The sequence below is a fragment of the Falco cherrug genome, chromosome 10 (genome assembly GCF_023634085.1).
Source record: "Falco cherrug isolate bFalChe1 chromosome 10, bFalChe1.pri, whole genome shotgun sequence".
In the NCBI taxonomy this organism is placed as follows: domain Eukaryota; kingdom Metazoa; phylum Chordata; class Aves; order Falconiformes; family Falconidae; genus Falco; species Falco cherrug.
In genome coordinates this window covers 32197853-32212784 of record NC_073706.1, presented here as the reverse complement: position 1 = coordinate 32212784, position 14932 = coordinate 32197853, and the positions used below count along the sequence as shown (strand labels likewise).

The 14932-nt window shown below is 39.0% G+C and overlaps 1 protein-coding gene across 10 annotated transcripts in view; it reads left to right on the top strand.

Moving 5' to 3' along the window:
- PLEKHA7 (pleckstrin homology domain containing A7) overlaps positions 1-12590 on the top strand; it is a 160370-nt gene extending 147780 nt beyond the window's left edge. For 9 of the 10 annotated variants that reach the window (XM_055721575.1, XM_055721573.1, XM_055721572.1 and 6 more), the window contains 5 exons: positions 2180-2332; positions 4876-5009; positions 5860-6002; positions 9151-9259; positions 11016-12590. In XM_055721575.1, coding sequence (XP_055577550.1) covers positions 2180-2332; positions 4876-5009; positions 5860-6002; positions 9151-9248 — 528 coding nt within the window. In that variant the 3' untranslated portion in view covers positions 9249-9259; positions 11016-12590. The remainder of the gene's footprint in view (positions 1-2179; positions 2333-4875; positions 5010-5859; positions 6003-9150; positions 9260-11015) is intronic. The other variant, XM_055721574.1, reaches the window with a different exon arrangement.
- The last annotated feature ends 2342 nt before the right edge of the window (positions 12591-14932 follow it).

Genomic DNA, 14932 nt, shown 5'->3' with positions numbered 1-14932 from the left:
TGTAGTTACTTTAAAATTTCTAACTGGACTACTCAATTTTTACCAGGCTTAATTGCATTTAGTACATGTGTGTCAATTGCTAGCATTAAAAAAACCCTATAATACTCAGCCTTTCATTCCCACTGTTCAGTAGCACTAATTTACAGCCAGTTATTTATATTTACTTTCCCAGTAAATACGAGTGCACTACTTGGAGACATTCATCTGTTTTGTCTTCTGTTTTGCAATCACAAATTTATTACAGATAGTGCATAAGATTTGGTAACTGTAGAACTATAGTATCACTGGGGTTTTTTCATATTTTAATTAAAGTACATGTGAGCTTTTTATGTTTCCTGACTCACGCAACGTACACAAGCTGAATTAAGCATTTTCATAACACTCTTTATTAACATCTGTGGCAAACACGTTATCTATAAATTTGTGTGCCATCTTGGTCTTTTTCTTGCTGTAAAGAATTAAAATAGAATCTTTCAGCCCTAGCAGTGTTTTATAGAGGTCATCTCTTGTACCTACAGGGCTTCAATACGCAAAAAGCATGTTTGATAGCACAATTACTTACAGCATTACGATTATTTAGCAGCCAAAATGGCAAACAGTTACATGTATAGTTGAAGTGCTGCTCAGTATGTAACATCTGCTTTAAACATACATTGTATGTGTAACTCTAATTTTTAATCGGTCAGCTCTCAAGTGTAGTATGACATTTTAAATATTGATCATAGTACATGAATTCATTTGTTATATACAATGCCTTTTTAATGTAAAAGTCGCAACATCAAAGCCAATAAAAATACTGCTTCGTAAGAACGGTTTGATGTATTTCTTACCTATACATAATAACTTGAAAATGATACTGTGGCTTTAAAATATACTATGTCAATCAGGCCTGGTTCGAATATGAGTAGAATTGAGTTTGGAGTACTCGTATGAGAAAACATTTTTTTTCTCTTTTGAATTCTGTAAGGAAACATCTTGATTTTTTGAGATATTTGTTAGCCTTTTAGCTATTTAACTTTTTTAACATACATGGAAGATATGTATCTTCTGAGTGAATATGGAGAGCTTGTGCATGAATAGGTTTCAATTAGATTGATCAATGCAAGTAATATAATGAGGTCTAAGGGCTTCACAGGGAGTTCAAACTTCAACTAAAACAAGCCAAAGATTTGTTACAGAAAGACTGGAGATATTTTTAAGAAACATATAATGGTGTGTTCTCCTATTGATACTCTCAAATGCTTGAGATCTTGTTGTTGTCGTTGTTGTTCTTTTTGTCCCTTCTCTTCCTCACTTCTTTTAGTATCATGTTTGAACTCTGTATGGGAAAGTTGCCGAGATCTGCTGGATGAAATGATGCTGCAACTGAACTTAATTTTTTAAACAAAAAAGTGTTGGTAGTGTATGTGCAGCTAAACTGTGTGTAGTTGTGAAGGTGCTGCTATGCAATGATTTGGGAACTCTAAATTCAATAGGTTTTGAATTTATTATTGCTAAATGTTTACCTTGTAAAGATAATGTGTGAGGTTTTTGATTTTCCTAGGTAGCTAGATACTGCTTTTAATAAAGTCAGAAGAACTTAGATGTTACTAAATTATTATTTTTGAATTCAAGACAAGTTAATGCTAGCTCATGCTAGTGCCTAAATTATTATCAGCTTTCAATTAGATAAAATTAAATGTAAATGAAAATGTGGTATTATTCTAGAAAGATACAAAAAAATTTCAAGTTGCAGTGCTCAACCTGCCATGTAAATAGCCTTTCTGTGTAGCGATGCAAAATCACAGCACACTGCCTGGTTGGAATGCCTGGGAGTAGGCTCTTAGTCTGTAGACTCACCTGTGTTGACGTCTTCCAAAGATATTTGTGTGTAGCTAGTTCCCTTTTAATCAGCATATGTGAAATAGTGATGAAAACATTTCTTAAAATGTAATACTACTGAATGTCACCGGTAAAACTGAACACTCCTCCAAAATCCCTGCAGCACAGCTAAAGGCCAAATCTCCCAACCACATGTTCCAAGAAACCCAGTTGTATTTTCTTTTTCTTGTCAGTCGGGGGGTGTGCTCTCTGAATTCTTTCAGCAATATAGCATTTGCAGCAGTAGTAATGTACATTGCTCAGTGATGAATTTGGCACTATGGTTGAACGCTGTTAATTGTTTTGTATCTATTACCAGTGGAAACGAGAGCAAGAATTTGATTTGCAGTTACTTGAGAGGGCAATTCGTGGAGAAGACAAGGATGAAAACGAATGGTTAAAAGTTCAGCCAGTGCCAGTGACAGAGACAGACCTGGAGCCGCAAGACTATGATTTAGATATCAGCAGAGAGGTAACGCTCACAATTTTTTGCCTCCTGTTCTGTGCCCCAAAATGTTTAACCTTCCTGAGTTTTAGGTAGTGAATTCTCACCTTTTCTTTCAAAAGTTAGCTGGAGTTTGAATGGAAAGGAGCCTTTGGGTATTGAAAATGTATGGCCTGGCACTTAGAATCTCTCTGAGGTTGGGGTTCGTATTGTGTTTTAGCGGAGAGAAGAAACTGGAAGGTTGGCTCTACTGTTTGAAATACGTATCTTGGGCGTTGTAAAGGAAAAAACGATTAAGTTAAGGAATGTTACATAAATGGGAGAAAACAATGAGAAGACAATGTCAATAATATTTGAAAATGAGAAATGGCAATGAAGGAAAAGCAAGTTTCCCAGAGCTGCCTTACTTTTAATTTTGACTGGCAACACATAGTAGAGAAGAGGGAGCGGGGCTTTATTCTGGTTAGAACAGAAAGCCACCTTTCTGCCAGCTTTTCAGAGGACTGGGTTGGCGTGCTGGGCGCCAGGTCTCCTCGCGGCTCCGGTAGCCAGGTGCGGTATTTGAAATGCGGTTGAGCCATCTGGTGGGAAAGGAAGAATATAGCAAGTGGCAGGATTTTGGTCGGGGCTCCACATTGTGTAAAATGCCGTAGTAGACGACAAATCAGTAAAATTATTAATGATCATCAGACTAGTAAGAACATCTACCCTTCTGAAAGCTGTTGGCAATGTGTCATTTTACGGGGAGAGGTATTTGTACGCAGCTGAATCTGTGAGCCCCTCTCTGCTGATCTCTGTGAATGGATGTATTATTTTCAATGGAAAATACAATGCTCCTGTAAACTCCAGAAACACTTTCAGTTCAGCTTTGTATATTTTCGATGGAAAATGCAACGCTCCTGTAAACTCCGGAATCAAAAAATACTTCCATTGGGTTGCCTTTCCTTGTTGCGCTCTGCTATTGAATTTTTCTCCTGGAGGGCTCCACGGCCTTTGTACATCCAAATTAGCACCTTAAACCTTGGAGAAGGAAACGTTTCTGCTTGTAGGAATTTGTGTCCAGATTACCTGAGGCGGGTCTGAAGCTTGGAGAGTAAAGCTGCTCTCTCAAGTTACCCAGGCTGTCCTCCTCCACCGAGGTACCCCTCCCCTCCACCTGGCAGGCCCTCCTGTGCCTCAGGAGGGGATGTACTCACTTGTGTCTTTAGGGCCAATACACTGTCCGTTCACATGATAACGTTCCAGACTAACAGACTCCCTTATTCAGGATGAGCTGATCCAGGGTAGTTATAGTATGGAGGTAGATAGCTAAATCAAATCATCATAATAATATATAGCTATGGAGTTCTGGAGAAGGGTTGGATTCGAAAGTAAGGAAGTGTAGTGCAAAATGAGGATTTTATAGGAAGCATTGGCCTTGGGTTTGCTGAGAAGGAAGTATAAAAGTTGGAGGTTGTGACAGTAATGTGGTTATGAGTGTATGACTGTGTTCTGTACTTTGGGTTTGTTCTGCCTGTTCCTGAGCCTGTTCACTGGGGGTTAGGTCAGGCCACTTTACATATGCTGCTGAATTAGTGTGAACTAAGGTCAGTGGTGAAAAAATGAGGATTATTTTTATCTAAAACTTTGAAAACTCATCACGTCGTGAGTTTCTTAATGGAAATCCAGAGGGAGAAGAAAAAGTAGTTCCCCTTATTTTTATTTTTTCACACATCCTGTATTTCTGCTTTTCAGAAGCAGTTTGTTCTGTATAATAAGCATTGGTTTTCAAAGGCTAGGTGTAAACTGAATTTTCAGTGGATGCTTTATATCTCTTAATGCGAAGTAAAAATTTCCCACAGAGAACCTGATTCTAACAAAAACTTGTTACTAGCTTTCGTACAATCATATTAAATGTTTCATCTATAGAATTGTGCGTATGCAATGTGTTGTTACAGTTGCACAACATTAGTGTGTTTCTGGGTCAGTTCCCTAGACAACTTTTGTACACCTGGGATTTCAGATTTTGTAGTTGAAGAATTTCCTAAGATGATGATAAACTGCTGGGGGGGTGGGGGTGTTGTTGGTTTTTTTTTTTTTCCCCCGCCCTCTCCACTGCTCACAGAAGATTAGACAGTCCTAAAAGAATGATACCTTAGATTAAAACTTCAGGTGCTATTTCCTTTCTGCTGTAGGAAGTCTTTGCTGGTGTGACATAAATATCATGACATTAAAATCTCAGGTTGTTGAGTCAGTCGTATGGTGATTGCTTCTTTCTACTCTAACAGCTTTAGTCAGTGTTCTACTTGGGGCTCTAAGCCTGAGCTTAAAAACGGTTCCCTGTTGATTCTGATTTCTCTTGTCATCCCCTTTAATATTTGTTCGATTTCCTAAAGTAAAATGAACCAGAGAGAAAAGACACAGTTAAAAGCACATCAGCTCATATCCAGAGGGAAGGTTTAGCATCAGGTACATGTACCAACTGTGAAAACCCATGCTTTGCTCTTTTCACTGTGTTGTCCCATTGAGGAGAATTTGTCTAAATATACTTTTATGCCTGTTATTAAAAACTTGATGCTTGCTTTCCACAGTTGTCAAAACCTGAGAAGGTTGCAATTCCGGAGCGCTATGTTGAACTGGAGCCAGAAGAACCTCTTTCTACAGAAGAACTGGCAGCAAGGCAACGTAAAGCAGAAAAGATAAAGAATATTCTTACTAAATCAAGGTCAGGGTTTGGTTGGTTTGGGATTTTTTTTTTCCAAATCTCATATATGGGCTGGTGTTAAACATCAGGAGCTAACTTCATACAACATTCTAATCCCTGTCAAATCATCTAAGTGTAACTTGTGACTTTTAGAAGATGCACACAGAATTCATGTCATAGACTTAAAGCTCCTTTTTAAAACAGGGTAGAAGAGATAATAACAGATTTTGTACATGTAGATTTTCTTGTTCAGAACATCCTAAAATAGTAGTGAGTCCTTACCAAGCAACTAGTAGATGACAGTGGGGAAGGAAACGCGCAGATCTGGCCAAAAGCAGAAGAAAAGTCAGCGGTGAGAGCAAGTTCCTGTTGTCTCCAGAGAACTGTAGTTCTGAAAGAACACTTTGGCTACTTCCAGCTAATGCAGAGTCAGCTGAAACATTCCGTTTCAAGAATTTGATTGCCTCGGGTACCTGCTCTCTCTTTGGAAGACAATTAAAGGGGCTGTGCCTGAGGACCACCAGGTTATATGCCTTTACCTCTGGGCACTAACAAGAAATTTTATTAACAACTTCAAACAAATAGCATTTTTGGTAGTGCTTTCGTTTAAACAGTGGATTTACAACACGGGAATTTTAGATGTACTTAAGGCTGTGCACAGATGGTGACTGGATGTGTCATGGCTTCATCTTTGTATGCTGGAGTCCTTTGCATACAATATCTAACACTAATTTAAAGAACCTCAGCACAGCACGGAGCTTGATAGATGAGATCTGAAAACTGCTGTATGAATTCAAGCTTGTTCTCATCTGCGTGGTGGATTCTGCTTTATGTTTGCAAATGCTAATGTTGTTTTGCACTTTCCCACTAGTATGCACAATCTACAGCCGTCTGTTGCTCAGGCCAAGCACCGCTCGGTTGATTTAGATTCACAGCTGCAAGAGCAGGAGCGCATCATTACCATATCATACGCTTTGGCTTCTGAAGCCTCTCAGAGGAGCAAGGAGGTAGCAGGTAATACGTAGTTATTTATAAAATAACAGCTGTTTCTCACCAGCTTCGAAAGTTGTGTGGGGTTGTTGCTGAACTCCTGGCATGAGAGAGTTTTAGTCATTCGTATTCAAAATAGTGAGAAGTGCGTACAGATAACAAATTTAGAGGCCCTCAAGATTTACGTTGAGGATTTGGCCTCTGATGGACAGGGTAAAGGGGTTGAAATAGTATAATCAGAAAGTTCAGAGCTTGGAAACTTGCTAATACTAATAGTATTAAATATTCAGTACTAATAGTACTAAAAAAAATCAATATTTTCAATGAATTCCCTATGGTTATATTAAATGATGGATATCTGTAATAATTTTTTTAAGATAAGTTGATCTGTGACTTAGAAAAATCAAGACAGAGGGATTTTTAATTATATTTTTTTCAACAGAAGGATTCCGAGGTCCAGTGATTGAGATTAGAGTACAATCACTTGCAGCCTCGGCTGTATGACAACGGGCTGAAAAAGGCATTGTGAAATGGGTATGGGCATGTTTCTGTCTGCTGGCCGAGATTAGAGGTCAGAGCAAGGCAGCCGTGCATGAATTCTGCTTGATGCCTGGAAACGAATAGATCCTTTGCAATATGTTACTAAAAGTGATAATTTCACTGTCGATTGCTTTGTAGTTGAAATCAGAAATGTTAGACAGATTTGTATCGCAGGGTAATACAGGCAGCAGCTATTCTAGCAAGTGTCTGACTGGCCATTTATAACTGGCACCGCTCACTGTTCCAGTGGAGAATGGAAATAATGGGAACTTCAACGATGATGGAGAAAAAATACGCACATTTATCATCTGAAGGTGTCAGTTTAAACTTATGGCACTTGCCACAGAAGCCCTTAAGACCTTCTCATTAAAGACAGATTATTCCGATATCCAGATGCGTAACGTGAATCTGTAGTAACAGACCGTTGATTGAAGGTGGCTGCGTACTGGGGGATGCAGCGGCAGCGAAACCCGAGGAGAATGTGATTTTGAGGGGATGCAATACATTTTCAAGATAAGAATCTTTAGACTTCAGTGAGGTTCTGTGGGTAATTTAACTGACTGAAAGGGATAAAACGATTCACTGAGGAGGCTAGACATTATAAAAACCAAAACAACAAAAAAAGCCCAGAATTGTAAAAGCTTGGGAGCATTTCAGGAGTAAACTTTTGGACCTTCAGACATCTGTGTGCCAAAGTGGCATCTCTGCAGACAGTCTGATCCCAGGTCCGGGAACCAGGTCCTTGTGACAGGCACTCATGCGCTTTGGCTGTGGACTGGGACTTTGTGTTTCACGAGGCGCGAGCCAGTGCAGCATTTTGCCACCTGAGTTGTAGCTTATTCTGGGAAAAGGCAGCACCAAAGCTAAGATCAACCAAGGTAAATGCAGCCCGTACTTGAAATTGTTTCTCTGCGTGAGTACAAGAGCAGAGTGACCATACTGACCATACTGAGCGGTCTTCATGTTGTGTAGCGAATGTAGTAGCTATGTCTTCATTACAACATATTTTTTTAAAAAAATAAAGGTATTAGAATTATTTTCAAAGTGTGATCACCACATATGTTTAGATGTACGTAACCACAGGAATTCTAATTCTTTAGTTTTCCCCAAAGAGGGAATTAGAATGTGCATCAGCACTGAAACATTTAAATGCTGCTTGAAAAAATTTGCACTCAGTTGCAAGATGATTCTGAATTTAATTTTCTTTGTGAAGTTTAGCAGCTAGCTCTTTTGTCTTTCAGTCACTTTAAAAAACCCTAACATAGTAGCCAAGGACTTGATTCTTTAAGGAAGCTCAAGACTTTATGTCTGTGCACACAAACAAGTGTTCCTTGCCACACTTCTGTATCTATCTCAAACACTCATTTCTTGTGACACGTCTTGCTTTGATTTCAACCATTGCTTCTTTAAAAACAAACACTTTTCATGGAATTCTAAAAAAAGCCAAATATACAAACCATTAAAAGAGTTCAGGGTTTTTTATTTGCAGCCTATTTTCTGATGATCTTAAGTGATTAAAAAGAAAAGCATTTGATGCTTTGTACAGCTGATTGTACATTCTCCTTTATTCTAATTTTACAGATTCCTTTTCATTCTTATCCTTGTAGTTTGATTTTTAAAGTGTGGGTTATCATTTGCTTCTTGTTGATGAAGCAGACCATATCTGAAAATCCAAAACTAAATATCTAGATATTTTTTTTACCAAGATTTTCTTATGAAAAAGACTGAGGAGCTTAATTTTTCCTATTTTTCAGGGGAAAGCAGTTAAGATAATACGAGTATGTTAAAATAAATTGTACATTTATCTAATCCTTTTAAAGCAGCATTTAGAATTTCTCTGTTTCTTGTAAGAAATCAACCTTCTAAATGAAAATCCTGTCAAGAATCTGGAATATTAAAGTCAAACACAGGAGTATTAAGAAGTCATCTCCTAAATTGTGTGTTTTGGAATTAGGTCTGCCTTTGGCCCTGCAAAACATAAAAGTGGAATTTAAGACTGCGTTTCAACCCTTTCCAGTTTATGGTTATTTTCTTCTAATACTATATCACTAGTCTGGTTTATAAACAGGGATAATTTTAATCGTTGTATTCTTTATCCCAAAGTTTTAAGCTGAGACCTGACAATATATTTATGCTATCATGCACTGTAGTAAGCAAAATGTTAATATGCATACGTAAATTTTTTTGGTGATTTTTCTATATATTTTGTTCCTGCTCATTGGCATATAACAGGAAATGCTGAAAACTTACACAGCCTCAGTGAAATCTTGAAATCAAATTCACAAATACAGGTGCTGTTCCAGAACTCAGTTTTAAAAGCAGGGCTGGATTAGAGTATATTAGTGTCGTGTGCCTTTGAATATCCCAGTGAAACTTCATCTTAAAATATTGTCCGTATTTTCATCCAACCAGGAATGTTTATTTGCATAACTTATGCAACTAATAGAAAGAAAAAAAAGGCAGGTAGAAATGTTGTTGTTTTAAAATAATGTTCCGTGTAACTAAGATAGTGTAACACCTCATTGCGTTACTAATCAGGTTTCCTATTTGTGTGGTAGCAAATTAAGGTCACTCCGTTTATAATATGAATGTTTGATTGTGCAGCCTAATTCCTGTATGTGATCCCTTCTAGCTCAGCAGTTGACCTATCCATCTAAAGCACCCTCACCTTCTGTACCACAGCCACCTCACTCCCCCTTAAGCAATGGATTTCACTACACATTTGTTTAAACACCTTAAAAGTAAGAACTAACGGCTCTCGGCATGTCTGGTTTGCCATTGTACCTTTGCTGTGGCTTGCTGAATATTAACATTTTTACTAAACCTACCTTAGAACAAAATGAGGGCATGCATCTATTTTTCAGAAACCTTTTATTCTTGCCAGCGCTGCTTCTAATGAGCTAACGTGGGCTAATAAAGTCTTCAAATGACTGCTGTCACTCAGCAGATGAGATGCTTCCGTTATCTTACTGTGGTGAAGGACGGAGACATCTGTACTCCTGGTAGCGTGGGGCCAGATTTTCAGCAGGGGCTTGTACTCCGGTGGCGAGCGTTGGGTACTCTGTGGCTACCGTGGGGGTGCCCAGGTGATTTTTGCCTGCACGTGGCATATGCAGTTGCTGCTCAAGAGAATCCAAAGCGCAAAGCTGTATAAGCAGGGGGATCCTTTATGGGCTGGTATCTCTACACCTGAGCTCACATCGGAGTCTTGCCTGAGGTGAGCTGAAAATTTGGCCCTTTATAACTAATTCTGCGGTGTTGTGTTTGGCTTTTTTATGCCTTTGATGTGTTTTTCATTGAATTGTCTTAACAGAAGTCTTGATTTTTGTTTCAGATTAGGTCATTTTGCCATTTCAAGTATTAAAATTGTGATAATTTCATTGTCCTTATTAAGGAATGTGTATCATCTCTTCCCAGTAGTATTTTCAGAGTTTCTCGATTTGAAATAGGAAAACCTGAAAATGTTTTGATACTTGACTGCTAAGTGTGCCTCTAGTTAAGACACTGGCCATGTATCAGTATTCATAGTATCCTTTGGAATTACTGTCACCTTTCTGATTTCCTTTGGTCTAATTTTATTGCCTGATGTTGGACAAAAAAATAAAGCAGAGATGAAGTAGTAAAGAGGGTTGATTGAGTGACTAACTTAAGTAGTGTTAATCTTTAGACACCTTTGTTTTACTTGTCAAATGTAAATACCTGTGTCAATTTGACCGGAGTTAAATACCTGTGCAAAAAAAATAAAATTCGAAATAAAAATGAGCACATACCAAAAGGCCCAAACAGGCAGTGACCTGCCTTCTATAAGGCCTGGGAAAAATGACAGATTTACATCAAGAGAGGGGTATAGACATTAGGAGCTTCTACAGAGCTTGATGGAAATAGCTGTTTGCTCTTCTGGTTCAGTTTGTCTTTCTGAGAACCAGATTCTCCCATCTTGGCTGTGTCTGAGTAACACTCGTGTCTACTGCCACATCCAGGGATATGCTAGTTGAGGGGCACTGTCACGTGAGGTCTTCGCACGCGGACAGGGTACCCACGCGTGGCCTCAGGCACGTGGAGAAGTCACCGTACAATCCCAGGGAGTTAGACTTGAGCGGGGAGCTTGGACCAGGTGACCTTCAGAGGTCCCTTCCCACCCCAGCCATTCTCTGATTTCAGACTGACTTAAAACCACATGTCACGTGTCTATATTTATATACATACACGTGTACGTATAGATACATAATTACAAATATCTTAAAAAAAACCCCTAAGTTTTCTTCAGGAAAGTCATCCAGAAAATAATTGCAATAACCAGCAACATGCAGGAAACGCAGGAGTTTGAGCATCGCTGGCATCGTGAGCTAACTGTTGGCTTCGTGTGTCTGTATGAATTGTTCTGTCAAACCGCAGAAGGATTTAATAAAAAAAATGTTTGCTGAAAGTGCTTGCTGCTTAGCGTTGGTGTACTCACTTCAGTATTTAACCGTGGGTTTTTTTTTTGCTTTACGCTAGCCAAAGCAGTGAGTGAACACTGACGTAAGCCTCAAAGCAAATCCCACCTAGTGATGCGGCGTGGAAGAGAGAAGATTCCCTACCAGCTTGCTGTGAAGATCCTCATCAGCTGATGACCTGTTCTTCTGGAAACACATTTGGAGAGCAAAAGGGGGACTGTCTGTGAAAACAAAGAGAATTGCAAATCATTTTATTTTGACTTCAGTTTTAGTTCATACTTTTTATATGGATAAATGGCACTTTTAATAAACTCTGTAAAATACTGACAATGTATTTTTAGAACAATGTATTTTAGAATTTTTTTTACATCAAGGGCTGAATTCATTTTAAGAGAGACTACTTGCATAGATGTTAAAAGATTCTGTAACGTCCCCCTCAGGCTCAGATGCACAATGTAAAGTTTCATGAAAAAAACCTAAATTTCAACAGACCTAGAAGCACGTTCCTAGGGTATAGGTAGAGCTAACACAAGTGGGAGGTTTGCTGAAAAGGGTGGTTTGAATATTTTTGTAGAGTTAATCGCCCACCCTTTGGCCCATTAAATAATACATTGCAAGAACTTTTAGCTTGAATTTCTAAATATCAGTAACCATTATATAGCTGACATTTCCCACAAAAGCCATAATGAAAGCCAGGTTTAACTCTCATTTATTTTTTTGATCCCATACGATAACTCGCTGGTACCAATCCACAGTACGCTAGGTTGCTCTTGTCCGTAGTGCCGTCCCCTCAGTAACAAACAGCTAACAAATTTTTTTTTTTTTTGAAGTTGATGTGAAAGAAGAAAACTTGCAATTAAAATATGTGAAGTAAGCAATAAAAAAATATAATAGGATATGTCATTTTACCAGTAAATATGTCGTTTTCTTTTGATTTTTGTTTTCTCAATAAACATTACAATATGATGTATTGACTAGTATTTATCCTGTAAACAGCAAAACTAATGTAATGTGGCACCTGCTAATTTCATATGAATGTTCACCTGGTGCTTAACTTTGCCAAAATTTGAAATTCAGTGTTTTATTTCAGTATAGGGCAAAGGGTGAGGTAGTCACATAAGGAGAAAATAAGTTTAAATGAATTGCTGCAACTGCTTTACTTGAAAAAAAACCAACACAACCAACAAACCTGTGTATGCATTGAATGCAAGGCACGCAAAAAATTCCCAATATTCTGTAATTATTAGTTGAGTTCAGCTCTGGATGAGAAATGACAGAAATACTTCTGCAGTATTTTGTGAAACCACTAACTTGTTTATTTGGTGTATTCAAGTAATAGCTACAAACCCCTTGAAACTGATTGACCTTCAAGTTTCAGACTTTAAGACAAATCATATTATATTAACACTATACTCAGAAATATTCTTACAAGTATATATTTAGCTAATGCAATCTGTTTTACCTCAATACTGCCAGTATCAACTTCAAAACCTTTTGCCAAAATAATGATTTATTTTTGCCTTTATAAAAAGTTTTGAAAGCATAAATGAATATTTTGCAAGAAAGCATTAATTTAAATAAAATGTAACAGTTTCGAAGATGATATATGTACAGATTAAAATATTAACATAACTGACTCCTCTTGCCTCTGTCTTGCCTGCTCTCTTCCCGGTGTCCGGGTAGTTGAAAATCCAGAGTCATTTGTGCTGTTGCCACGTTTTGTTCTCCTTTGGTTCAAATCCCACTGAAGGCTCCCCAGTTTTGCACTGATTTCACTGGGGGTTGGATCAGTTTCCCCTTACACCAAAGCTTTTTTTTAACTATTTTTAGAAATGTTCCTTATCCTTTGATTAAATCTGTCTGTATTCTTGAATAGAGAGATTTTTCAGGGTTGTGTCCTAACTGTGACTACGCTACCGTCCTCTCAGTCTCTAGATGTGTATGTTTGTCTGACACCACCGTAGCCCTTTAGTTTCTGGTGAAATAAAGTCAATTTAAAACCAAACGAAAACAAACCCTGGAGGCATCCCAGTTGAGCGGAGCAGTGACCAGAGGGCTGGCAGGCAGGTGGCCCAGCAGGGCTTGGTACCAGCTCCCTGTAACAGCTCCCTCGGCTGGCGTCACTTTGATGGAGACCGGTGGGAATGTTTAGTTCTTCTGAAACTTAATCTCTAGAACCAATAAAGAAGCTGTTGGGAGTATTTCTGTGGCTTAGCGCTGCCTCGGCGGACGCGAGGGCAAGTGTTTGAGGCTGTGAGTGCTTGACCTTTAGGTGCACACGGCAGAAATTCAGAGCCGAGCTGCTTACGACTGCTTGTCCCCTACCTCGGGCACACAGAGGAGCCTTTCCCCGCCTGCTTTGGGGTTCGGTGAAGCTGCATTCTTGCTACAGCAGCTTGGTTACGTGGGAGGGGAGAGCATGGCTGTAACTGGGGGGCGAAGAGCGCACTAGTGGGATCGCAGCCTATGGGATCCCGGGCGGCCGTGGCCGATTGACGCCACGTGTGGGGTTTTGGGGGTTTTTTTGCCCTAAAGAGTTGTATCATTCATGTCTTTTGGGAAGACAAAACCAGTCTTCCCAAACTATTTTGGTCTGTGTCAATAGTTAATTATCAAGGTAATGTTTCTTTCAGAACTTTTTATTGAAGATGTGAAATGGTGTTCTTCAGCAACCATCTTTTTTGCAGAGATGGGTATAGTCTGTAAATAATTAGGGCTAATTTTCATATGCATACGGTGTTCAATTTGGGCCAGTTTCCTTTTTCAGTTCTGTTTCTTTTAATCAGAATGCTCCTTTGTAGGTGTTACACATTATTTAATATTAAGATTAGAAAAAAATTATGTCTACTTGCAGATCAGCATCGTTTTGGTCAGAAAGATATTTTTTTTTCCCCACTGCCTATTAAGCAGCATAAGTGTTTGAGACTATTTGTAATTTTAAAAACAGAAACTCATTATAAAGCAGTATTAGTTCTTCTTGTGAAGGCGCTGTTTTCTATTTAGTGTTTTATAACATTATACCAAAGAAAGATAATGCAGACTGACTTTGCTTCCCATATACGGCTCTTCAGTTTCTTCAACTAAAGGTATTAAAATTTTATTGCATAGCTGAATTTATAAAACTACAGCCTGATACTAGTAAGTAGCACTGCTTTTGCCTTTCTGAACTGGTGTAACACCCCACTTCCCCTATTTTTCAGTACTGGTATTCCGCATTCAGGTGTGTTGCGGGGCTGCTAGGAACGCCCGTGGAGCTCCAGCGCTGCTCGGTGCGTCTGTAGGAGGCTGTTCCCATTGGAAGGACAGGACAAGCAGCAGCAGTTCCAGGCATCCAGGCTGGTTTGGAACAGCTGGGGAAAAAAAAAACCCTAGGTGGAAAGGTTTTTCAGGAAATAATTGTTTTAAAAGATTCTATTCTGGAAAGTTGCTTTTGTGTGGAACTAAAAGCTACCACAAGATGCTGCTGCGCTTGCGTGGTGCTATTCCAAACCAGGCGGTAAAGGTCCGGCAGTGGCCTTTTGGGGGAGGGGCTGGGGGCTGGAGGGGGCAGAGAGCTCCCAGCACGGTCTGGGGTTGTTCACACTGGTATTTTTCCACCTGCACCGTTTACTCATCTGATTTGCAGATCTTCAAATACATGTGTATGTATTTTATATCAGCATCTCTTCCCCTCTGTGAAACCACATCCTTCCCGTGTGCCTCAGCAATTAACTTCTGGCTGTTACGTGAAGGAAGGACCAGATTTACTTTGTGTCAAACCTTAGAAGATACAGAAGGCACGATGCGATGTTACCCCTCTGATTTATGCCTGTCTTCAGGTATTTTAAAGTGTTTGCTTGGGCTGTGCGCGTGTCTGTGTCTTGCGTAGTTATAAAAAGAACAAAGCCGTGCACAAGAAAAACATGAAAAATTGCTATATTTTCCACCCCTAGTAAACATTCCCATTGGTTATTTGGCTGTATTCAAAAGGCTAAGACT